This window comes from Rissa tridactyla, chromosome W (assembly GCF_028500815.1).
Source record: "Rissa tridactyla isolate bRisTri1 chromosome W, bRisTri1.patW.cur.20221130, whole genome shotgun sequence".
Taxonomy (NCBI): Eukaryota; Metazoa; Chordata; class Aves; order Charadriiformes; family Laridae; genus Rissa; species Rissa tridactyla.
In genome coordinates, this window is record NC_071496.1 from 25,728,333 (window position 1) to 25,754,807 (window position 26,475).

General features: G+C 45.6%; 1 protein-coding gene across 3 annotated transcripts in view; it reads right to left on the minus strand.

Annotated features, from left to right (window-relative positions):
- Positions 1–26,475, minus strand: part of LOC128901961 (tyrosine-protein kinase Fer-like) — a 257,810-nt gene that overhangs the window by 185,962 nt on the left and 45,373 nt on the right. For all 3 annotated transcript variants that reach the window (XM_054184168.1, XM_054184167.1, XM_054184169.1), the window contains exon 4: positions 2,312–2,495. In XM_054184168.1, coding sequence (XP_054040143.1) covers positions 2,312–2,495 — 184 coding nt within the window. The remainder of the gene's footprint in view (positions 1–2,311; positions 2,496–26,475) is intronic.

Below are 26,475 nucleotides of genomic sequence, written 5' to 3' on the forward strand. Positions count from 1 at the left end.
TATACAGCTCATTGATGACACTCTTCTTTATGACCAGAAAACTTATGCTAGTTATCATTTATACTGAAGTTTTTCATTTTCCCTTGACTGACAAAATAAGTATATTCTGACATACAGTAAAAATGAGTCAAAAAATAGTCACCGTGCATTTCCTTTAAGACCTGGCTTTCTTCATTGCTTTAACTGTTCTCTTTCATATCTTCATTTTATTATTTGGTCATTAGGGCAAAAATAAGCATAAATCACAAGTTCACATATATTTAAAAGAAGAAACAAAATCAAACAAAAAGTTGACATGAGAAAGTACCAGCCATCTAGCTCAATGACCTGCACCCAACAGTGGGAAAAAGCAAGTGGAATGGTAAAAGAAAAGAATAAGTGATATTTTACCACTACGTTTAATAGCATCCAGTGATATTTCCCCAGAATATCTTCCTACTCTCTTTAAGTTTTAGCTTTCCATAAATAGCCCTTCATAATAATTTCCTATTTAATTTTTCTTTTTGACAATCATTTTGGCTTGACAGGTTCTGAAGCTGAGGTGGTTTTTTTAAATACTGATTAATTTTGACCAACCCAGAGGGACATGAGGAAAAAAAAGTATCAGCAGATTTTTCCTGGATAAGATCTCAAATTATGTTTGTTTTATAAAAAATATTATTTGCTTGTATTTCTTCAGAACTTTTTCTAAGGAGAAAACAGACAAGAGAATACAGCAATGCCAGATCTAAGAGAAATGGAATATATCTTAATTGCTAAAAAAAAATAATTAGTGATGATACACTTCAATAATTAGTATATAATTAGTGATGATACACTTCAAGTTTACCAAACTAATTGATTTGCAAAACCAAGATTATTAATGAAGTATATTTCACACAGATAGCTGCACCAACCCCTACACTTAAAATCACCATCTCCTTTTGTAGAATTAAGCCCAAAGATATTAGACATCAGTAATTTTCCAATAAATTCAGATCTCACTGAAAATGTTTATTTAGTGACAAGAATATTTTTTCTGTTTTTTATTTCAAAGATGACAAAGAAAATTGGGTTCAATAGGTTCTTGTTCAATGATAAAACTCTTCAGTGAAAAATCACATTAATTACAGCACACAAATTTTAATGAAGTCTCTTGCTGTGATTTTACATACAAAATTAAGATTAAAAGGACTGTGCAGAGACTACTATAGAGGTCTATTTCATTTACGTACATGCACCAGAATCAAAGGGAGCAATGATACTTCATGAGGCAGTTAATATTGTCCGCATCACCTAAGCATATAAAGCATGGAACCCCCAACTCTCCTTCACTTCCTATGTGCGAGATGAATGTAGACTTTGGAAAAGGTAAGAAAATGAGATATAGAAGAGTGCCTCCCATCTAAATGAACAATACCTACAAAAAGGGGTAACTACTTTTTCTTTTAGAGTAGGTGATTTACAAGCAATATTTTTTAATTGCAGTCCACGGAATGTCTTAGAGAAAGGCCTACAGAACAGTCTCCCAAACCAACTCTCATTCTTCAGGAAAGTCAAAGAGGCAGCATGGTGGTTACAAATCAGAAAAGATAGCTTAGACTCCTCATTGACAATTCTCTGAGATATCAGTTTGCACATCTTCATCAGTGATGTGGAGAATGATCTTTCAGAAAAAGGTATTGTATTTTTAAGGCTGGATTCCTTACAATGAAATTAGGTTTATATGATCCTGCTATTTGCACATACATGAGTAACCATACATCTGTCTGGCTCTCCTCCCAAATGACTTTCAAGATTGTTGGCCATTTTAAACCAAATTGGTTCCCAGCAGAATTTCATAAAAATAAGGCTACTGGAGAGGCAACTGACTTTAGAATAGAATAGAATAGAATAGAATAGGATAGAATAGAATAGAATAATTTCAGTTGGAAGGGACCTACAACAATCATCTAGTCCAACTGCCTGACCAATTCAGGGCTGACCAAGTTAAAGCATGTTAACTTGCCATTGTATTCCAGATGAAGGACAGGATAAAGCATGAGCTTAACTATAAACATTGCAGTTAATCTCTAAGATTTTAAAAATTTTATGAGAAGACAGTCTCACTAAAATGCTTGAGTAACCCCTTAAAACTACTACCTGCATTTATGTGAATAGACTTCTCTGTGCACAGTTATTGTCAATGGGAAGATTAAAATAGCTTTTTCATTACTCCTTGATATGCAAATAATTGATGAAGGTTTATTATTTTCTAATAATAACTATGAATTAATAAGGATATTACACAAAAATTGTGGAAATTAGAAATATATAAGAAAATACAGCTTACAGGGCTTTAATCATTTCTTCTTCCATCTTCTGTAGTGAATCAAGTAACAGAGGAAGTGTAGTGTCATAATATTGGTGCTGATGTAACTGTGCTCCTTTCAGTGCCAATACATATTGATTATGCAACACGTGAAGTTTCGTAGTGGCTTTATCACACCGATCTTTAGCTTTCTCAGTCTCCTTTCCTGAGAAAAAAGAAAAAAAGAAAATGCATACAGTGATTTTACAGTATACAAACATCAATACTTGTGGTTGACATAAACCTAATAGATTCATGATAAGTTTGCACTTTGTTCCACAATAAAACATTTAAGCTATTTCTCTGAAGAAGCTGAAATTTGACAGTTCTCAGGTCACTAGTAAGACCAAATCTCTTAATGTTCTTATTCAAGACTAAGTAAAAAAAGCTGCATTTTCTTTGAGCAGAAATGTGAGAATACTTTATCTGAAAGTATATGAAAACCACCATCTGGATAAGTATAAAAATAATATAACCATGAAGAATGCAATAATAGCCACTCAAACACATGACTATCACGAATGCTAATATTTTATCTGTCTCAGAATAAATAAACATTTTTTAATGAAGAAAACAAGAAATGTCCTACTAGGTCAGAACCATGCTCCATTTAGAACAGTACTTTGTCTACAGTAGTGATAGCACAAATTGCTTTTAGCGAAAGCATGTGTATTGGGTTTGCATGGCAAGGTTTTGGTAGCAGGGAGGCTACAGGGGTGGCTTCCGTGAGAAGCTGCTAGAAGCTTCTCATATGTCGAACAGAGCCAACGCCAGCCAGCTCCAAGATGGACCTGCCACTGGCCAAGGCTGAGCCCATCAGTGACAGTGGTAGCACCTCTGTGATAACATATTTAAGAAGGGGAAAAAACTGCTGCGCAACAGCAGCCGTGAGAGAGAGGAGTGAGAATATGAGAGAAACAACTATGCAGACACCAAGGTCAGTGAAGGAGGGTGAGGAGGTGCTCCAGGCACCAGAGCAGAGATTCCCCTGCAGCCCATGGAGAAGACTATGGTGAAGCAGGCTGATCCCCTGCAGCCCACAGAGGTCCATGGTGGAGCAGGTGGATGCCTGAAGGAGGCTGTGATCCCATGGAAAGCCTGCGCTGGAGCAGGCTCCTGGCAGGATCTGTGACCCCGTGGAAATATAAGCCGACGCTGGAGCAGGTTTGCTAGCAGGACTTGTGACCCCATGGGGGACCCACGCTGGTGCAGTTTATGAAGAACAGCAGCCCATGGGAAGGACCCATGTTGGAGAAGTTTGTGGAGGACTGTCTCCTGTGGGTGGGACCCCACGCTGGAGCAGGGGAAGAGAGCAAGGAGGAAGGAACAGCAGAGACAACATTTGATGAACTGACTGCAACCCCTATTCCCTGTTCCTTCTGTGCTGCTTGGAGGGAGGAGGTAGAGAAGTCAGGAGTGAGGTTGAACACAGAAAGAAGGAAGGGGTGGGGGAAGGTGTTTTAAGATTTGTTTTTATTTCTCATTAACCTACTCTGAGTTTTGATTGGCGGGCAGGCGCACAGCAGCAGGTAGGCACGGGGCAGCATGGTAACCACCCAGCAAAAACAGCATCCCCTGCTTCTCCTGAGCTTCTAGCACCTGGTAGAACCAATGCAGCAACACAGACAGAGCTCCTGTTCAAGCATGCGACCACCCAGGTCTCTGGCTGTGGGATGTGTGAAGGGATATTCCTAGAGGTGGAAAGTGATTGCAAGCAAGCCTGTGTGACCAGATTGATAAACTGCTCTGCTTGGTGTCTGAGCTGCAGGAGGAGGTGAGCAGACTGAGTATTCGAGAGTCTGAGAAGGAGATTGATCAATGGAGCCATGCTCTGGCATCTGTGATGCACAGAAGCCAACTCAGTGTGGCCACTATGGAGGCAGGTCCTGGATCTACTTTGTGCTGGGAGGAAGGCAGTGTCACAAGGGATAAGAGTGCCGTGGGACAAAGCCCTAGAGGGAAGGGGGGCCCAGGACAGCTGGTCAGTATTCAAGGATCACCTTCTCTGTGTCCAGAAGCAAACTATACCGACAAAGAGGAAGGCAGGAAAGAATGCTAGGAGACCTGCCTGGATGAACAGGGAGCTCCTGGACACACTGTCACACAAAAAGAAACTTTATAAGGAGTGGAAGAAAGGACAGCTGGAATGGGGGGCATATAAGGAAGCTGTTCGAACAGCAGGAGACCTGGTGAGAAAAGCTAAAGCTCAGTTAGAATTAAATCTACCCAAGGAGATCAAGGGAAACTACAAAAATTTCTATAGGTACATTAATGGTAAGAAAAAGACTAAGGAGGGTGTGGGCCCCCTCAGAAAGGAAATGGGGGAGCTGGTGACAAGTGATATGGAGAAGGCCGAGGTTCTCAATGACTTCTTTTCCTCAGTCTTCACTGGCAAGGGCTCCAGCCACACTCCCAGAGTCACAGAAGACAATGGCAGGGGTTGGACAGAACTGCCCATTGTAAGTGAAGATCAGGTTCATGACCATCTGATGAACCTGAAAGTGAACAAGTCCATGGGACCCGATGGGATACACCCACGGTGTGGAATAATTACTAAATTGGCTAAAAATACAAGAGTACAGCATTGTTCACACATTAAGGAAAAGTATAAAATCAAGAGGCTTCTGAGGTAGAAAATAGCCGCAGCTGGCATGAAGGATACAACACCTGTGGTTCCCTGATAAGCTACATGAGGTACGGGACGGGATGCAATTATTCCGTGGCTTTACCTTATGATGTATAGCGGATACGGGAATGGGATGATACCATGACACAGATAAACTCCCAACATTTTGTCAAATTTTGATGAAATGCTGTCCTTTGTGCGAACTTTGCTCATTATAATGTCATTATAATACCAAAACACACCTCCATCCCGAAGGCTACCCGCCTCCAAGGTGCAACCACTCCTTCTTGAGTCTGCGCCCTGAATTTCTCGTAAACTATACCTTTAATTGTGAAGCGAGAGAAATTTACACCAATCATGATAAAAGTATGTATGACTAAAGTCACTCAAACTCCACCTTGAAGATAACAAATAGTATAAAAATAGCCTGAGAGAGGGGGGATACCAGGGAAGACACCATCTCAAAGAATTACATCACTGACTTCTGGGATCAGTCGACGGGCTGAGCCTCTCTTCCCCCCCATAGGGACGCCTTTGGGTAAGACTTAGATTATACCGAGTGCTTCCTCGGGAAACTTAGAAATTTCTCTAGAGACTCTCTTTCCTACATTTATAGCCAGGCTGTATCATTTATAACTTTGTCATGCATTTTGTATATGTAGCAATACTTTCATTTGCACGTGCTTTGCAGACAGTGTATTTATCACTAGCAATCCTAAGAACCTATATATCTGTTGTTTAAATAAACTGCACTGTTTAAGTAGCTAGTCGTTTCGGTTTCTCACTGAACGCGACCAAAGACTGGAGAGTTGCCGTGCTAGTTCATGAGCACGACTAGACTGAAGGTGCAGTCCACTATTAGTGTATCCAAATCGTCATAGTTTAATACATATTAAACGCGATTGGACTGATAGTGCTGAATTGGGCCGCACCTAGCCTCCCACCTCGGTGAGGAGTGTTAGAACGCAAGGGGGTTTATTTTCTGCCAAAACCGCTTTGCCCTTTTTCACACAGCACCACGGGTACTGAAGGAACTGGCGGATGAGGTTGCTAAACCGCTCTCTATTATATTCCAAAAGTCATGGCAGTCTGGTGAGGTCCCCACTGACTGGAAAAGGGGAAACATAATCCCCATTTTCAAAAAGGGAAAGAAGGAGGAACCAGGGAACTAGAGGCCAGTCAGTCTCACCTCCGTGCCTGGTAAGATCATGGAGCAGATCCTCCTGGAGGCACTGCTGAGGCAGAAGAATAACAAAGAGGTGATTGGGTACAATCAACACAGCTTCACCAAGGGCAAATCATGTCGGACAAACCTGGTGGCCTTCTATGAGAAGGTCACAACATCAATAGACAAGGGGAGAGCAACTGACGTCATTTACCTGGACCTGAGCAAAGCCTTTGACACTGTCCCACATGACATCCTGGTCTCCAAGCTGATAAAATATGGGTTTGATGGACTGACAATTCAGTGGATAAAGAACTGGCTTGACGGCCGCACCCAAAGAGTGGCTGTCAATGGGTCTATGTCCAAGTGGAGGCCAGTGACGAGTGGAGTCCCTCAAGGATCAGTATTGGGACCGGTCTTGTTTAACATCTTCGTCAGTGACATGGACAGTGGCATAGACTGCACCCTCAGCAAGTTTGACGATGACACCAGGCTGTGTGGGGCGGCTGACACGCTGGAGGGAAGGGATGCCATCCAGAGGGACCTGGACAGGCTGGAGAGGTGGGCCCATGCCAACCTCATGAAGTTCAACAAGACCAAGTGCAAGGTCCTCCATCTGGGTTGGGGCAATCCCAAGCACCGATATAGGCTGGGCAGTGACTGGCTTGAGAGCAGCCCTGAAGAAAAGGACTTGGGGGTGCTGGTGGACGAGAGGCTCAACATGAGCCGTCAGTGTGCACTAGCAGCCCAGAAAGCCAATCTTATCCTGGGCTGCATCAGGAGAAGCGTGGCCAGCAGGTCGAGGGAGATGATTCTGCCCCTCTCCTCCACTCTCTTGAGACCCCGCCTGGAGTACTGCGTCCAATTCTGGAGCCCCTACTACAAGAAAGATATGGACATGCTGGAACGTGTCCAGAGAAGGGCCATGAGGATGATCAGAGGGCTGGAGCACCTCTCCTATGAGGACAGGCTGAGAGAGTTGGGGTTGTTCAGTCTGGAGAAAAGAAGGCTCCGAGGAGAACTTATAGTGGCCTACCAGTATCTTAAGGGGGCCTACCAGAAAGCTGGTGAGGGACTTTTTAGGATGTCGGGTAATGGTAGGACTAGAGGGAATGGATTAAAACTAGAGATAGATCAATTCAGACTGGATGTTAGGAAGAAGTTCTTCACCATGAGGGTGGTGAGACACTGGAACAGGTTGCCCAGAGAGGTGGTGGAAGCCCCATCCCTGGAAGTTTTTAAGGCCAGGCTGGATGGGGCTCTGAGCAACCTGATCTAGTGGGAGGTGTCCCTGTCCATGGCAGGGGGGTTGGAACTAGATGATCTTTAAGGTCCCTTCCAACCCTAACAATTCTATGATTCTGTAAGGAGGGGTGGAAGGTGGGAGGGGTGGAGTGGTAAGAGAAACCCCTCCTTACCCTCTAAGATACCCTTACAGAACAGGTATGAGGCCCTGCGTATGGTAGATGAAGTGCATAATGAGAAAGAGGAGGAACCTGCACAGGCAGTCTTGCCAAGGTCAGAGAGACCAACCCCGCACAACAAAACCTGCATTAAGACCAGTGCCGAGAAGAAACAACGGCGAGTTGTGGTCATTGGTCACGCCCTCCTGTGTGGAATGGAAGTACCCATATGCAGACCGGACACTCTTTTCAGGGAAGCTTGCTGCCTCCCTGGGGCCTGAATTAGGGATGTCACCACAAGACTGAAGAGCCTAGTTCAAGGTTCAGACTACTATTCATTCCTGTTCTTTCACATGGGTACAAATGATGTTGTAACAAAAAGTCTGAGGTCAATCAAAAGAGAATTCAGAGCCCTGGGAATAATGCTAAAATATTCGGGAGCACAGGTAGCATTTTCCTCAATCCTCCCAGTAATGGGAAACTTTGGAAGAAACAGGGAAGCCCAGGATGTCAGTACCTGGCTCCAAGACTTTTGCCTGTGCCAAAACTTTGGGGTTTTAAATCATGGAGGAGCCTTTGAGAGACAAGGTATGCTGGGGCCTGATGGGATCCACCTGTCCCCATGGGGAAAATGGGTCTTTGGGCATAAGCTGGTGGGGCTGATTGAGAGAGCTTTAAACTAGAATTGATGGGGGAAGGGGACAGCAACAGGATTGCAGTAGGTAAGACAAGGGTTGGCATGTCATCGCCTGAGGGTGGCAATGCTAGTGAGAACATTTACACTGCTCCTGGGAGCATGGAAGGCTCAGGAGCGTATCTGAAATGCTTGTACACCAATGCATGCAGTATGAGAAACAAACAGGATGAACTGGAAGCATTGGTCAGCTCCCAGAGCTACGATATCATTGGCGTCAGTGAAACTTGGTGGAATGAGTCCCACAGTTGGTGTGCTGGGATGGAGGGCTACAGGCTGTTCAGGAGGGGTAGGCAGGGCAGGTGAGGTGGAGGTGTTGCACTATACGTAAGGGAGAGGTTTGACTGTACAGCCCTTACAGTTAGTGATGATGTGGTGGAGAGCCTCTGGGTAAGGATTAGGGGGATGGAAAAGAAAGGAGATGTTGTAGTGGGTGTCTACTATCAATTTCCCAGACAGGATGTAAGCACTGATGAGTTATTCTATAGGCAATTAGGAGAAATCTCTGTATCGGTAGCCCTTGTCTTTATGGGAGATTTCAACTTCCCAGACATCATCTGGGAATATCACGTTGCTGTGATGAGCAGGTCCTGGAAATTCTTGAAGTTTGTGGAGGATAACTTCTTGTCACAAGTACTCAGTGACCAACTAGGAAAGATGCCCTCCTAGACTTGCTATTTGTGAATTTGAAGGACTCGTGGGAGATATTATGGTAGGTGGCTGTCTTGGCCACAGTGATCATGAAATGGTTGAGTTTAAAATTTTCAGTGTAATGAGAAAAAAGGTCAGCAGAGTTGCTACCCTGGACTTCAGGAGAGCAAACTTTAAGCTGTTTAGGGAGCTATTTAGCAGAGTACCTGGGGAATCTGCTTTTGAGGGCTTAGGAGTCCACGAGTGCTGGCCAGTCTTTAAGAACCACCTGCACAGGAGCAGGCAGTTCCATTGTGTTGAAAGTCAAGCAAGTGGGGCACAAGACCAGCTTGGCTGAACAGGGAACACCTCGTGGAGTCCCTCGAGAGGAAAAAGAAATTGTACAGTCTCTGGAAGCGAGGTCAGGCTTCACAGAAAGATTACAGAACTGTGGTTCATTTATGCAGGGAGAAAACACAAAAGGCCAAAGCTCAATTAGAGCTGAAACTGGCCAGTGTTGCATCAGACAACAAGAGGGTTTTTTTAAGTATGTTAATAGCAAGAGGAGGTCTAAAGAAAACATTGGACTGATACTTGTTGAAGATGGTCATCTAACAAATAGGGATGAAGAAAAAGCAAAGGCATTCAGTGCATTTTTTGCCTCAGTCTTTAATAATACTGATAGATCTTAGGCTGCCCAGTCCCCTCAGTCAGAGGACCATGAATGTGGGAACAGTGACTTTCCATTTGTGGACACCAAAATTGTAAGGGACCAGCTCTATCAGCTCTATCAGCAAGTCCATGGGGCCTAATGGGATTCATCCCAGAGTACTGTAGGAGCTAGCGAATGTTATGGCAGGACCCCTCTCGATCATCTACCAAAGGTCTTGGGAGTCTGGGGAGGTCCCCACTGACTGGAAGCTAGCCAATGTTATTCCACTTTACAAGAAGGTCAAGAAGGAAGACTCAGGAAACTACAGACCTGTTAGTCTAACCTCAGTACCTGGAAATATTATGGAGAAGATCATACTGGGTACTATTGAAAGGCATTTAAAGAATAATGCAAGCATCAGGCACAGGGTTCAAAAAGGGAAAGTCCTGTTTAACTAATTTGATATCCTTCTACGTTAAGGTCACCTGCCTAGTGGGTGAAGGGAAGACAGTGGATATAGTTTTTCTGGATTATAGTAAGGCTTTTGATGCTGTCCCTCACAGCATCCTTCTAGACAAGTTGTCCAACTATGGGATGAGCAGGTTCACATTGCACTGAGTGAAGAACTGGCTGGAAGGCAGGGCTCAAAGGGTTGTAGGGAATGGGGCTACATCTGGCTGGCGACCAGTCACCAGCAGTGTTCCTCAGGGCTCAATTCTAGGTCCAGTTCCATTCAATATATTTATCAACAAACTGGATGCAGGAGTTGAATGCACCATTAGCAAGTTTGCTGGTGATACCAAACTAGGAGGTGCTGTTGACTCTCTCGAGGGATAAGAGGCCTTGCAGGGGGATCTGGATAGATTGGAGCATTGGGCAATCATCAATGGCATGAAATTTAACAAGTCCAAATTCTGCACCTAGGATTGAATAATGCTGGGCACAAGTATAGATTGGGAGAAGAGTGGCTGGAGAGCAGCCCTGAAGAAAGGCATCTGAGGGTGCTGGTTGCCAACAAGCTCAATATGAGTCAGCACTGTGCCCTGGCAGCCAAGAGGGCAAACCGCATCCTGGGGTGCATCAAACACAAAATAACCAGCCAGTCAAAAGAGGTGATTATCCCACTATATTCAGCGTTAGTGCAGCTTCACCTTGAATACTGCATGCAGTTCTGGGCCCTACAATTTAAGAAGGATGTGAAGGTCCTTGAATGTGTCCAGAGGAGGGCAACAAAGCTGGGGAAAGGGCTGGAAGACATGTCCTATGAGGAGCAGCTAAGGGCTTTGGATTTGTCTAGTTTGGAGAAAAGGAGGCTGAGGGGCAACCTCATTGCTCTCTACAGCTTCCTGAGGAGGGCAAGTGGAGAGGGAGGTGCTGATCTCTTCTCCCTAGTAGCCAGTGACAGGACACATGGGAATGGTTCAAAGCTGTGCCAGGGGAGATTCAGACTGGACATTAGGAAGCATTTCTTTACTGAGAGGGTGGTCAAACACTGGAACAGGCTTCCTAGAGAGGTGGTCGATGCCCCAAGCCTGTCAGTGTTTAAGAGGCATTTGGACAATGCCCTTAATAACATGCTTTAACTTTTGGTCAGCCCAGAATCGGTCAGGCAGTTGGACTAGATGATCATTGTAGGTCCCTTCCAACTGAAACAGTCTATTCTATTCTATTCTATTCTAGAAATTAAATTAAATTAAATTAAATTGATTTCCCCAAGTCGAGTCTGTTTTGCTTGTGACAGTAATTGCTGAGTGATCTCCCCGTCCCTATCTTGACCCATGAGCCTTTCATCGTATTTTTCTTCTCTGTCCAGTTGAGGAGAGGCAGTGACAGAGTGACTTCGTGGGCACCTGGCATCCAGACAAGGTTAACTCACCACAGCATGCAAAAATGGCTGCTATATGTGGCCCTTTTCCCTTGCATTTTCCCATTATCCGTTGTCACTGGATTAGGGATGTTAGAGGATATAACCCTGCTTATTCCCTGTATTATCTCTTCTGAACCAGTTTTCCATGAATAAGTCTAATCCATTTTTGAATCTGTTGATACTTGTCTACCTCCACAACTTCCTGCATCAGCAAGTTCCAGAAGTTCACTACCTGCTTTGCACAGCACTTCCCTTTTTATTTGTTTTAAACAGTCTCCTGCTGGTTTCAACTAGTGCCACCTAGTTCTAATATTGCAAGATTTGGAGAATAACAGTTCTGCATTCATCAGGTCATTGACTCAATTGCTAAGTCACTGATGAAAATGTTGAATAAAAGCCAGTCACAGCACTAATGCCATTAGTTACTGAGTCTGTTGCATTCTGAAAAAAATACTATTAAGCCCTACACTTTGCTTCCTACTCTCTGACCATCATCTATAAGGGCCTTTCCTCCCATCCTATGGCAAGTTATTTGCTATAATAGTCTTTGGCAAAGAGCCTTATCAAAGGCTCTTTGAAAAAAATATATATTTTCTTCACTGAAACCTTTTGATCCACTGTGGTGGTACAGACCCCCTGGGCCACACTGCGATGTCAGGGCAAGCCAACATTGGGTTCTTGTCTTAGTTACAAGTGCAGTGAGCTGGGACGATCTGGCACTTTCTTATATTGGCTACAAATGCAGTGAATTGGGATAATCTGGTACTTTCTTGTCCTGGTTCCAGCAGGGATAGGGTTCATTTTCCCAAGGATCTGGACTCAACACAGGTACTCCATACTATGTGAGCCATGACCAGTCTATAGCCGGGGAGCTGGCCGGGGGGAGGGGGCAGGCAGTTGCCGCTTGGTCCTGGGTCTGGGCCTGGTCATCCCGGGTCTGATCGGTGAGCGGTGGTACACTAATTGTGTTTGTACATTCCTCTATCAGTGTTATTGTTGTCGTTTTCTTTTTCCCTTTGCTGTTCTGTTGAACTGCGTTTGTCTCAACTCACAAGTTTTGCCTTTTTCTTCCGATTCTCCCCCACCGGTGTGGGGGGTGTGTGAGAGAACGGCTGCGTGGTTCTTTGTTGCTGGCTGAGGCTAAACCACAACAGTCCTTTTTGGCGCCCAATGTGGGGCTCGGAGGGTTGAGATAACGACAGATTCTACCAGAGCATGCTAAAACAAATTTGTTATATGCATTTATTATATTAGTTAAATAGTCGCTGGCCACCATGTTGCTTTGTTTGTTCTCATGGCTGTCTAATGTAAATTCCTATATGCTTTATATACTCCCCATGATGATGTTTATCACCTCTGGGAGAGGGATCAGGATCATCATTTTGCTGTCCTGTTTCATATCAACTTATGATGTGATAACATCACTGTTCAGATGGTTATGTTGGGGTGTTTATGTGGTATTGCTCTCCTGACCATACCTCAAGCACTGTCTCTTGGAATTTATTAATAATCACATTCAATGTATGGGGGAAACGGGGGGGGACACTTTCCCCAGCTCTTTTGCCTCCCTTTTCTCCTTCGGGCCAGGTATGACAGTTTTTGAGAATTTTTAATATCCTGGGGATGGTCCTATTGCTATGTCTCCTGAATGTGTTTCAGGTCTTGTTTAGGGTTAAACAACTATTTAAGACTACCACCCAGAGCTCTTCCTCAAGGTTGGATAGACATGGGTGGCATGGCATTTGGGAGAATAATGGCAGGTATCTAGCGAACTTCTCACCTCCAATGGTCTGGGGCTTCACTCCCTGTCCTGGCGTGAGGTAAAACAGAATCAAATTTCTGTTCAGTAATTTTCTGTTCAGAACACCTACAATACATTGATGACATCATTGTGTGGGGTAATACAGCAGAAGTTGTTTTCAGGAAAGGTAAGAAAATAATCAAGATTCTTCTGAAAGTAGGTTTTGCTGTAAAAAGAGGTCAACGGACCTGGGGAGGAGCGGACAGGGCAGGTGACCCAAAACTGACCAACAAGGGTATTCCCTCCCATCTGCCTCACACTCAGTATAAAAGTTGAGGGATCAAAGGGTCAGCTCTCTTGCTTCAATGGCCGACGTGCGAAGAGGACTCAGTCTGTTCGTCTGCCTTTGATCCTGATTTGTGGGTTCCTGACTCCAGATTTGGAATCCAGTTCCCATTCATCACTGAGTCCAGTCTGGGACTTCCCCAGTGCCTGCCGGTGACGTCATCCTGTGAGCTTGATACGGTTTTGTATATACTGTATCTATTTCATTATTTTCCTTTTTATTTTATTATTAATATTTCATTAGTTTAGTTCCTTCTAAACTCGTAAATCTATCTCTCCTCCTCCTCTCCTTGGAGTGATAGGTGGGGGAGAGCATCTGTCTTGTCATTGGCCGATTTGGCCTAAACCACGACAGATTTATCGGTGCCCAACATGGGGCACAAACGGAGCTTGACCAGAGCCCTGATAGATTGCCTGAATAGCTTGAATTCCAGCTTGCTCAGGGAGAACAGACAGCTCGCATCATGTTGTTCTTACGCAAAATGTTATATCGTGCCTTTAGAGAGCTTTGTATGAAGTTAATTGATGCAGTGGTGCTTAACTTGACGAATCTGTTGCATGGTTTATTTCTTCTTTGTGTTTGGATGCGGTGGTCTAAGCTTGCTATTTTGGTGTGGGTTGGCCTTCAGATGTATAAAATGGTTGCTTGGATAACGGTTCTACCTGCATATCTTGAGCATCACGTGATGGATTCTTTTACTAATTACACTTTCGGTTTTACCTGGGGAAAGTTTACTTCACCCTTTAATGATTATGCCAAAGTGACGCTATCAGAATTAGGGGATGGAAAACCTTCGGGCTGTTTAGAGAGTGAATGTTACTTTCATAAAATCATGATTCTGTTGTTGGTTTTCCTGAATGTGTTGCAGGGGTGTTTTTTTGGTTTTTTTTTGTTTTTTTGTTAAATATCAGCGCAGGAGTATTATGTGATGTGATATTGCTACTCAAACCCCTCGGACAAAGCTACAGACAGCAGAAACACAAACAACTCAAACCACTGCCCAAGCCACACTGTCCCCACTGGCACCGGCAAAAGCCACAGCACAGACACAGACCACTGCCCAAGGTACCCCACAGCCAGCAGCACCGGTTGCCCCCCCAACGGCACTGGCACCGGCACCGGCGGAAGCCACGCCCCCGGACATAAAGACACCGGCGCCAGCGGCATCAGCTGCCCCCATAGCGGCACCGGCCAGGCCCACACCTCCGCTCGTACCGGCGAAAGCCCTGGCACCGGCTCCGGCACAAGCCATGCCCCGGCCCATCCTGGTACCAGTCACTCAGCAGCCTGCGATAAAAGTTACTCTGCCGCCTGCACCCCCCACACCTGAATCGTCAGCCCTTCCCCCGCCCCTATAGGCACCAGCCGCTCCAGCCCCGACAAGGAGCACGGTCACTGCTGCTCCAACAACGAGCACTGCTGCTACTCATAAACTCCAGCAGAACCGGCACAAGTTGCCCTGGTGACCAGGAAGCAGAAAAGAAAGTCAGCTTGTGCCCCTGCCTCTTATGACAGAGGCCAGCCCAAGCCAGACACCATGGGAGAGGGTTCCTCTGAGGAAGATCCAGGAGAGGGTCCTTCTCAGGCAGCGTTAACACAGGAGGAGAACTCAGATGCAGAGATATTTGTTAAATCCTTCTCTATGAAGGATTTGTGAAATATGAGGAAGGACTTTAGTCGTCATGGAGAGACACTTGTCTCCTGGTTGCTCCGATGCTGGGACAATGGGGCCGATACCATAGATTTAGATGGCAGAGAAGCTAAGCAGTTGGGAAACCTGGACAGAGATGGAGGGATTGATAAAGCGATTGGGAGAAAGACAAACACTCTCAGTCTCTGGAGGCGACTGCTATCAGCTGTAAAGGGCAGGTATCCCTTTAAGGATGACATCGAATGCCATCCAACCAAATGGACCAGCATGGAGAAAGGTATTAAGTACCTGAGGGAACTGGCTGTGCGAGAGGTGATTTATGGTGACTGGCAAGTGAATGTAGACCCTGATGAAATGCCGTGCAAACGATCTCTGATGAGAAAGTTTGTGCGGAGTGCACCATCGATGTAGTCCCACCCTTTGTCAACAATGGTCTGGGGATGATCTGATGCTGATACATCAACTGTAAATGAGGTGGCTAACAAGGTGCGACAGTATGAAGACAGTCTTTCTTGTCCACTTACTGTGGCAGCCGTGGAAAAAATGGCTGAGCAAACCAAGACCATGGCTGAGAAAACCGAGAAGATGGCTGAGAAAATGACCAAGACAGACAATAGCTGAGCAAAATGAGAAAAATTATACAATTTTTCATAAACTGCTTGAAAAACTGTCTGAGATGGGGAAACAATCCCACTCTTCGCCTGAATGGACCCATGCCTCGGTCATTAAGAAAAAACGCCCTCCTACGAGACCAACTCATGGAAAACAGGACCCGCTCTGAGATTTCAGTGGCTTTGCCTCTGCAACTATGGAGAGGGCATGAGTAAGTGGGATTAAAACCCTACTCCACCCCTACAGGCATGAGTGCTTGAGTTGCAAGGTAAAACAGATGGAAGAAAGACTTCTTGCAGAAGGATGGCTACTCCAGTCCATGGTAAGCGATTCTCCAGTCCAGATAGGAACTCATCTGATAATTACAGATATTGTTCTCAATATTAGAGGTGCCCTGCCTTCAGCCAGGAGGAGGATAACTGAGTTTATTGGACTGTGTGGATTCGATGGCCTGGCACATTAGAGCCACAAAAGTATAAAGCCCTGGTGGACACTGGTGCACAGTGTACCCTATTGCCATCGAATCATAAAGGGACAGAATCTGTCTCTATTTCTGGAGTGACAAGTAGGTCTCAAGAAATGACTGTATTAGAGGCTGAAGTGACCCTAACTGGGAATAAATGGGAGAAACATCCCATTGTGACTGGCCCAGATGCTCCGTGCATCCTTGGCATAGACTACCTCAAGAAAGGGTATTTCAAAGACCCAAAAGGGTATCAGAGGGCTTTTGGTATAGCACCTGTAGAGACTGAGGACATTACACAGCTGTCTACCTTACCTGGCCTTTCAGATGACCCTTCTGTGGTGGGACTGCTGAAGGTTAAAGAACAGCAGGTGCCAATTGCTACTGCCACAGTGCATCAATGATAGTATCGCACCAACCGAGACTCCCTGATTCCCATCCAGAACCTGATTCATCACCTAGAGACCCAGGGAGTGATCAGCAAGACTCGCTCACCCTTTAACAGCCCAATATGGCCAGTGCAAAAGTCTGATGGAGAGTGGAGATTAACAGTAGACTATCGTGGCCTGAATGAAGTCACACCCCCACTGAGTGCTGCTGTGCCAGACATGCTAGAACTGCAGTATGAACTGGAGTCCAAGGCAGCCAAGTGGTGTGCTACAATTGACATTGCTAATGCATTCTTCTCTATTCCTTTAGCAGCAGAGCGCAGGCCACAGTTTCCTTTTCCCTGGAGAAGCATTCAGTACACCTGGAATCGACTGCCCCAGGGGTGGAAACACAGCCCTACTATTTGCCATGGACTGATCCAGACTGCACTGGAGAAGGGTGGAGCTCCAGAACACCTGCAATACATTGATGACCTCATTGTGTGGGGTAATACAGCAGAAGAAGTTTTCAAGAAAGGTAAGAAGATAATTAAGATTCTTCTGAAAGCAGGTTTTGCCATAAAGAGGAAAGGTCAAGGGACCTGCACGAGAGATCCAGTTCTTAGGAATTAAGTGACAAGATGGTCGTCGCCAGATCCCAATGGATGTGATTAACAAAATAACATCTGTGTCCCCACCTACTAACAAAAAGGAAACGCAAGCCTTCTTAGGTGTTGTGGGTTTCTGGAGACTGCACGTTCCAGGTTATAGTCAGATTGTGCAACCTCTCTATGAAGTGACTCAAAAGAAAAATGAGTTTACATGAGGTCCTGAGCAACGACAGGCCTTTGAGCAAATTAAACAAGAGATTGTGCGTGCAGTAGCCCTTGGACCAGTCCGAACAGGACAGGACATTAAAAATGTGCTCTACACTGCAGCCAGGGACAGTGGCCCTACCTGGAGCCTCTGGCAGAAAGCACCAGGGGAGACTCGAGGTCGACCCCTAGGATTCTGGAGTGGAGGCAACAAAGGCTCCAAGGCCAACTGTACTCCAACTGAGAAAGACATCTTGGCAGCATATGAAGGAGTCAGAGCTGTTTCGGAGGTAATTGGTACTGAAGCACAGCTCCTCCTGGCGCCCCAACTACCATTCCTGGGCTGGATGTTCAAGGGTAAAGTTCCTTCTACTCATCATGCCACCGATGCTACCTGGAGGAAGTGGGTTGCCTTAATCACACAGCAAACTCAAATAGGAAACCCCAATCGTCCAGGAATCATAGAAGTGATCACAAACTGGCCCGAAGGCATAGACTTTGGAATGCCACCAGAGGATGTGGTGACATGAGCTGAGGAGGCCCCACCATATAATGAACACTCAAATAATGAGAAAAAGTATGGTCTGTTCACTGATGGATCTTGTATTGTAGGAAAACACCGAGAGTGGAAAGCTGCTGTGTGGAGTCCTATATGACAAGTCGCAGAAGATGCTGAAGGAGAAGGTGAATCGAGTCAATTTGCAGAGGTAAAAGCCATCCAGCTGGCCTTAGACATTGCTGAATGAGAAGGGTGGCTAATACTCTATCTCTATACTGACTCATGGATGGTGGCCAATGCTCTGTGGGGGTGGTTAAAGCAGTGGAAGCAGAGCAACTGGCAGCGCAGAGGTAAACCCATCTGGGCTGCTGAATTATGGCAAGATATTGCTGACCGGCTAGGGAAACTAGTTGTGAAGGTACGCCATGTAGATGCCCACATACCCATGAGTCAAGCACTGAGGAACATCAAAACAATCAGCAAGTGGACCAGGCTGCTAAGATTTTTCCAGACAGATTTGGACTGGGAACATAAAGGTGAAGTATTCTTAGCTCGGTGGGCCCATGACACTTCAGGTCATCAAGGAAGGGATGCAACATATAAATGGTCTCATAACCGAGGGGTGGATTTAACCATGGATGCTATTGTGCAGGTCATCCACAACTGTGAAACATGTGCCGACCTGCTGGCCACGCTTCTTTTGATGCAGCCCAGGATACGGTTGGCTTTCTGGGCTGTGAGTGCACATTGCGAGCTCATGTTGAGCTTTTCATCCACCAGTACCTCCAAGTCCTTATCAGCAGGGCTGCTCTCAATCCCTTCATCCCCCAGCCTGTACTGATACCAGGGATTGCCCCGACCCAGGTGCAGGACCCTGCACTTGGCCTTGTTGAACCTCATGAGGTTCACATGGGCCCAATTGTTGAGCTTGTCCAGGACCCTCTGGATGACATCCCATCCATCAGGCGTGTCGACCACACCACTTGGCTTGGTGTCATCTGTAAACTTGTTGAGGGTGCACTCGATTCCACTGTCATTGATGAAGATACTAAACAGTACTGGTCCCAGTATGGACCCCTGAGGGACATCACTTGTCACTGATCTCCATCTGGACTTTGAGCCGTTGACCACTACCCTCTGGATGCAACCATCCAACCAATGGTGGACTGAACAGTCCACCCATCAAATCCATATCTCTCCAATTTAGAGAGAAGGATGTTGTGGGGGGCTGTGTCAAAGGCCAGATAGATGATATCCATTGCTCTTCCCTTGCCCACTGATGCAGTCACTCCATCGTAGAAAGCCACCAGGTTGGTCAGGCAGGACTTGCCCTTGGTGAAGCCATGCTGGCTGTCTCGAATCACCTCCCTGTCCTCCATGTGCCTTAGCATAGCTTCTGAGAGGATCTGTTCCATGATCTTCCCAGGCACAGAGGTGAGGCTGACAGGGCGGTAGTTCCCAGGATCCTCCTTTCTACCCTTTTTAAAAATGGGTGCAATGTTTCCCTTTTTCCAGTCACCGGGGACTTCACCTGACTGCCATGACATTTCAAATATCATGGAGAGTGGCTTGGCAACTCCATCAGCCAATTCCCTCAGGACTCTGGGGTGCATCTCATCAGGTCCCATAGACTTGTATATGTTCAGGTTCTTCAGGTGGTTATGAACCTGATCTTCTCTTACAGTGGGAGGGACTTTGCTCCCCCAGTCCCTGCTTTGTGGTCCATCCACTCGAGAGGTTGATCTACATGAGGATAGGGAGGCTCTACAGAGAGACTTGGATAGATTGGACCGATAGGCCAATGCTAATGGAATGTGCTTCAACAAGGCCAAGTGCCGGGTCCTGCACTTGGGCCACAACAACCCCATGCATTGCTACAGGCTTGGGGAAGTGTGGCTGGAGAGCTGCCTGGCAGAAAAGGACCTGGGGGTTCTAATTGACAGGCGGCTGGACATGAGCCAGCAGTGTGCCCAGGTGGCCAAGAGGGCCAATGCCATCCTGGCTTGTATTAGAAATAGTGTGACCAGCAGAAGGAGGGAGGTGATTGTCCCCCTGTACTCAGCACTGGTGAGGCCACACCTTGAGTATTGTGTCCAGTTCTGGGCACCTCAATACGAGAGAGATATCGAGGTGCTGGAGCGAGTGCAGAGGAGGGCAACGAAGCTGGTGAAGGGCCTGAAGAATAAATCTTATGAGGAGCGACTGAAGGAGCTGGGACTGTTTAGTTTGAGGAAGAGGAGGCTGAGGGGAGACCTCATCGCTCTCTACAACTACTTGAAAGGCCATTGTAGAGAGGTTGGTGCTGGTCTCTTCTCACAGGTAATTAGCGATAGAACAAGAGGGAATGGCTTCAAGCTGCAGCAGGGTAGGTTTAGGCTGGACATTAGGAAAAAATTCTTCACAGAAAGAGTGGTTAGACACTGGAATAGGCTGCCTAGGGAGGTGGTGGAGTCACCATCCCTGAATGTGTTTAAGACTCATTTAGATGTGCTGTTAAGGGATATGGTGTAAGGGAGAACTTTGTAGAGTGGAGTTGATGGTTGGACTCGATGATCCCAAGGGTCTTTTCCAACCTAAATGATTCTATGATTCTATGAGGTGTGGGGAGAGAGATTGCCAGCGAAGACTGAGGCAAAAAAATTGTTTAATACCTCAGCCTTCTCCTTTTCTGTTGTTACCAGTTTGCCAGTCTTGCTCATTGGGGAGGTACACTTTCTTTGACCTTCCTTTTCTGGCTGACACACCTGTAGAAGCCTTTATATTATTCTTTGCGTCCCTTGCCAAGTTCAGCTCCAACCGCGCCTTGGCCTTCCTGACCCAATCCCTACACAACCGGGCAGCATCCCTATACTCTTCCCAGGATACCTGTCCCTGCTTCCACTGCCTGTGCGTTTCCTTCTTGCCCTTTAGTTGGACCAGCAGGTCTCAACTCACCCATGCTGGTCTCTTGCCTTCCTCTCCTGATGTCTTACACCTGGGGATCGAGAGTTCTTGTCCTTTATGGAAAGCATCCTTAAAGATCTGCCAGCTCTGTTCTGCTCCCTTGTCCCTGAGGGCAGTTTCCCAGGGGATCCTATTGACTAACTCCTTGAAGAGCTGGAAGTTTGCTTTCCTAAAATTCAGGGTCCTGACTTCACTCTTTGCCTGACCCATATCCTTCAGGACTGCGAACTCCACCAGTGCGTGACTACAGCCCAGGCTGCCTCCAATCTTGATGTCACCAATTAGCTCACTTGTGTTGGTGACCATCAGGTCCAGTATCACATTCCCTCTGGTGGGGCTGTCTATTACCTGGCTTAAGAAGTTCTCTTCGATGCACTCCAGTAGTCTCCTGGATTGCCTACAGCTCACCATGCTACTTTTCCAACAGATGTCGGGGTGGTTGAAGTCCCCCAGCAGGATGAGAGCCTGTGAGCGCAATGCCTCCTGTGGCTGGAGTAAGAAGGCTTCATCAACAGGCTCCCCTTGATGGGGTGGCCTGTAGTAGACACCAACCACAAGGCTCCCTTTGTTGCCTCAGTCTCTGATTCTTACCCATAGGCTTTCAACCTGCTCATGGCTATTCTTCAGAGACAGCTTTTCACACGCTATCCATTTCTTGATGCAGAGGGCAACGCCTCTGCCCCTCCTTCCTCCCTTTGGAACAGCCTGTAGCCATTGATAGGCACACTCCAGTCATGGGATATCTCAATCCAAGAGTTTTCTCACTTTTACCCTTCCAATTCTCTCCCCCATTCCACTGTGGGGAGCGAGCAAGCAGCCTAGTTGCTGGCTGGGGTTAAACCACAACACTGTTCTAGAATATTTTCAAATTGATCATGCTTCCCTGGTGTACTGGGTTTATGTGGCAGGGTTTTGGTAGTGGGGGGGAGCTGCAGGGGTGGCCACTGTGAGAAGACACCAGGAGCTACCCCTGTGCCAGAGACAGTTCTATCCAGCTCCAAAATGGATACACTGCTCACCAAAGCTGAGCCTATCGGTGAAGCTGGTGGCGCCTCTGTGATAACATATTTAAGACAGGGTAAAAAACACTGCACAGCATCTGTAAGAGAAAGGAATGAGAAAAAAAACTGAGAGAAACGATTATGCAGGCAGGCCAGTGAAGAAGGAGGGGGAGGAGGTGCTCCAGGCGCTGGAGCAGAGATTCACCAGCAGTCCATGGAGAAGACCATGGTGAGGCAGGTTGTTCTCCTGCAGCCCGTGGAGAGGACCACGCCAGAGCAGATATCCACATGGATGGTGAGAAACAAAGACAAAAAAATAAAACACCTTTTTCCCAGGCTCAACTTCACTCCTTCCTTCCTGACTATTCTACTTTTTCCCTGCCACACCCGAGTGGTGCAGGGGGGATGGGGAATGGAGGGTTGTAATCATTTTGTAATAGTTCCTCTCTGCTGCTCCTTCCTCCTCACACTTTTCCCCTGCTCCAGCATGGGCCCTCCATGGGCTGCAGTTTCTGTCAGGAGAACCTGCTCCAGAGTGGGCTCTCCATGGGGCACAGTTCTTTCAAGGAATATCTACCTGCTCTGGCATGGAGTCCTCCACAGGCTGCAGTGTGGATACATGCTTCACAGTGGTCTCTTCCACAGGCTGCAGGTGAATCTCTGCTCCAGTGTCTGTAGTACCTCCTCCCCATCCTTCTTCTCTGAGCAAGATTTTTTCTCACACTTTTATTTTCCTCACTCCTCACACTGCCGTGCAGTGTTTTCTATACCCTTTCTTAAATATCAGCTTAAAAAACCCCAGCTTTGCTGATTGGCTCGGTTTTGGTCTGCAGTGGGTCCATTGCAGAGACAGCTGGAACTGGCTGTGTCCAGGGGCAGCCCCTGACCTCTTCTCACAGAGGCCACCCCTGCAGCCCCCACCCCCCGTTTCTAATAAAACCTTGCCATGAAAACACAATACAGGCTATTAAGAACAAAGCCAGCACTTCGACTCAGGAACTCCCTAAGTAACAAATGAGTATGAAGTTGAGACTACTGTCTATCTGCTTGTCCCATCTCATACAATCTCTAGAAATTTGCTACTGGCCACTGTCAGCTATGTTTTTAAAACAGAGTAAGACAAATATTTTGTCTGTCATTTAATTGAAAACATTCTAATTACTGACCTAACTTTATATGTGGAAGGAACAAATTTCTCATACTGTAGTTTAGCTAGATGAAAAAATTTACTCCGTATGACCAATAGAAAACACATATATCTCCAGAGTTGTGTCCTGGTTTGAAGTAAAACAGAACCAATTTTCTGTTCAGTAACTATACTTTTTAGCAAAGCCTCTTCTAACTCTCTGAAATTAACAGCGTATTGTGCAGAAACTGTTTGCTCTCAGAGAGATAAGACCTATGTTTATAGTTAATGCCAAGGAATGGTACGCAGAGAGGCTCTTGCTTATACTTATTGCTATAACAACCAAGGTCAGATAACTTTGTCATTTGCCCCGTTGGAGGGTCGGAAGTGGAAAAGCGCAGAGGGGTCCCACCTGCAGGGAGGAGTGGACAGGACAGGTGACCCCAAACTGACCAACAGGGGTATTCCATCCCATCTGCATCATGCTCAGTATCTTTCTTCATTGGCCGGCGTCCAAGGAGGACTCTGTTCGTCTGCCTTTGATCCCAGATCCGGAATCCAGTTCCTGTCTGGGACTTCCCCAGTGCCCGCCAGTGATGTGATCATCATCCTGGGATCTTGATACAGTTTCTTATATATTCTATATATTTCATTATTTAATTTTTATTATTTTATTAATATTTCATTAAAATAGTAGCCCTTTGGGTTGTATTTTGAAGAATTGGAACAAGTTTGGGGGAAATAGGATGACTAAAGATAAAATGAAGAGATATTGTAACCAATGGTGGCCGAATTATAAACTGGACGATGGCAAGCGATGGCCAGAAAACAGGACTTTGCAGTTTAATACTATATTGCAATTGATGTTGATATGTTAATGCTGTGTATTGAAGAAAAGGAGAAAAAATCGGGTATCTGTATGTTGTGCAGGGGACAAACAGGAAGACATACAACTGCTAGTTCCCCCTACCCCACCCCCGCATAACACCAGGACAGGAGTAAATAAAGAGCAAGAGGACCACGGGGTGGATCAGAAAAAAGGACAGACAGGAACTGAGAATTTTAGTCCTATTTCAAGTAGGACTCGGGGACATTCCCAGCCAGTGTTACAAGAACCTTTAAGACAAGCAGTAGGGGTTGACGATGCACCAGTTTTTGTACATGTCCCATTTACCATTTCTGACCTGTTACATTGGAAACAGTCTGTAGGGTCATACTGAGAGAATCCGGAAGAGATGTATCGGCTTTTAGAAACTATTATGCTACCTCACAACCCCAACTGGGGAGATATGCAGACTCTACTGAATACCTTTTTTACTGCAGAGGAAAGGAGAATGGTATTAGACAAGGCGAATGAAGAGGGAGGGAAAAGGAATAGACAGGAGGATCCTAATCAGTACTTGCCTTTGAGGGTAGACCCAGAATGGGATCCGAACTTTGGATTAGGGAAAGCTAAGTTAAAGCAATACCAGCATCTGATACTGTATGGAGTACAGCATAGGGTTCCAAAACCAAAAAATCTGTCTAAACTATATGAAGTTAGACAAAAGCCCAAAGAAAGCCCATTGGCTTTTTACAAGAGATTACGTGAGACAGCTAAGAAATGGACTGACATAAATCCAGAAGAGGAGGCAAATCAGAAAAAAGCTACAGAAAGCAGATGAAGCAGAGGCAATGCCTATATCTCAGTTGATTGAAATTGCTTATAAGGTATATAACAATGGAGAGGTAAAAAAAGAAAAGAAAGAACAGGAAAAAATGAAACTGCAGGCTTCCCTTTTAGCTACAGCAATTGTAGGCAGAAAAGGAGGGATGAGAGGGAGGGGAAGAGGAGGTCGTAGGGGATGAGGCAGAGGGAATCCCGGGGTAAGACTGGGATATGGAGCACAAAGAGGCCCTCCTTTAGGTTTAAATCAATGTGCCGTTTGTAGACAGGAAGGGCACTGGAAAAATGAATATCCTTGTAGGGAAGAGAAGGAAGGGAAGAATCAATCAGGGGATGTCAACCGTGTTGTGTTAGAGGATTCAGATAGTGAATGAAGGGGACCGGGGGAGAACATTAAAGCATCCCCAGCAGATCCCCTGGTTCCAATAAAGCTGGGAAACAAGACAATAGATTTCTTGATAGAAAGTGGAGCTACTCATTTGGTAATGACTAGTTGTAAAGGGCCCCTAAGCAGAACTACAATACCAATTGTTGGGGCAAAGAGAACTTTGCGGATGTTTTTACAACCTATGGAATGTACAATTGGAGGTAGTAAACTGACTCATGAGTTTCTATATATGCCAGAATGCCCCCTTCCATTATTAGGAAGAGATTTATTACGTAAGCTGAATACTCAAATAACTTTCTCTTGAGAACTCTGTGCAGCTGCACATCCTACATGAAACAGCCTGGAAGGCTCAAATCTGCTTACTGATGGATAAGACTTTGGAGGACCCTGAAGATAATGTCCCAGATATAATATTGAACGCGGTAATCCCTTTGGTGTGGGCCTCAAAGAAACCAGGTAAAGCGAAAAATGTAACCCCAGTTAAAATAGAACTCAAACCAGAGGTAAAACCGGTAAGGACAAATCAATACCCTATTAGATTAGAAGCACGCAAAGGACTGGAGCCCTTGATAAATACTTTTATGCAGTACGGACTGCTTAGAGAATGTCAATCTGAATTTAATACCCCTGTTTTACCAGTAAAGAAACCTTGCTCTCAAGAGTATAGAATAGTACAGGATTTAAGAGCAATAAACCGAATAACCGCGGATGTGCATCCTACTGTACTCAACCCTTACACCTTGCTAGCATTGGTACCTGAAACAAATGTTTATTTCACTGTTTTGGGCTTAAAAGAAGCTTTCTTTTGTATCCCAGTGGATGAACAAAGCCAGACAATCTTCACTTTTGAATGGGAGAATCCCACAACAGGAAGAAAGGTGCAGCTGTGCTGGACTGTACTCCTTCAAGGATTCAAAAACAGCCCTACCCTGTTCAGTAACATGTTGGTAAAGGAATTAGAACAATAGCAAAGTGACAGTAACAATATAACTCTTTTGCAGTATGTAGACAATATGCTAATAGGGACGATACAGAGAAGACTTGCATTGAAGCGATGATCAGCTTGCTAAACTATTTAGGTTCACTGTCTGTGTTTCAATGTATCAAAGGGTCAACGAGCACTTGGAGAAGAGAGAAAAGAAGCTATATGCAGAATAGCAGTACCAAAAACCAAGGGACAACTGAGAGGATTTTGGGGGATGGCTGGTTTTTCTCATATCTGGATTCCGAATTTTGGATTAATAGCTAAACCGCTATACAATGGCATCAAAGGACCGGGAGAGTTACTGGAATGGACCCCGGAGCACCAAAGAAGTTTTGATGAAATAAAGAAGCAGCTGATGGGAGCCCCGACCCTAGGCCTCCCTGATATGACAAAGCCTTTCCAATTGTATGTACGCAAAAGACAACATGTGGCCTCCAGAGTAATGACTCAAATGCTTGGAAGCTGGAAAAGACCAGTAGTTTACTTTTCAAAGCAACTTGATGAA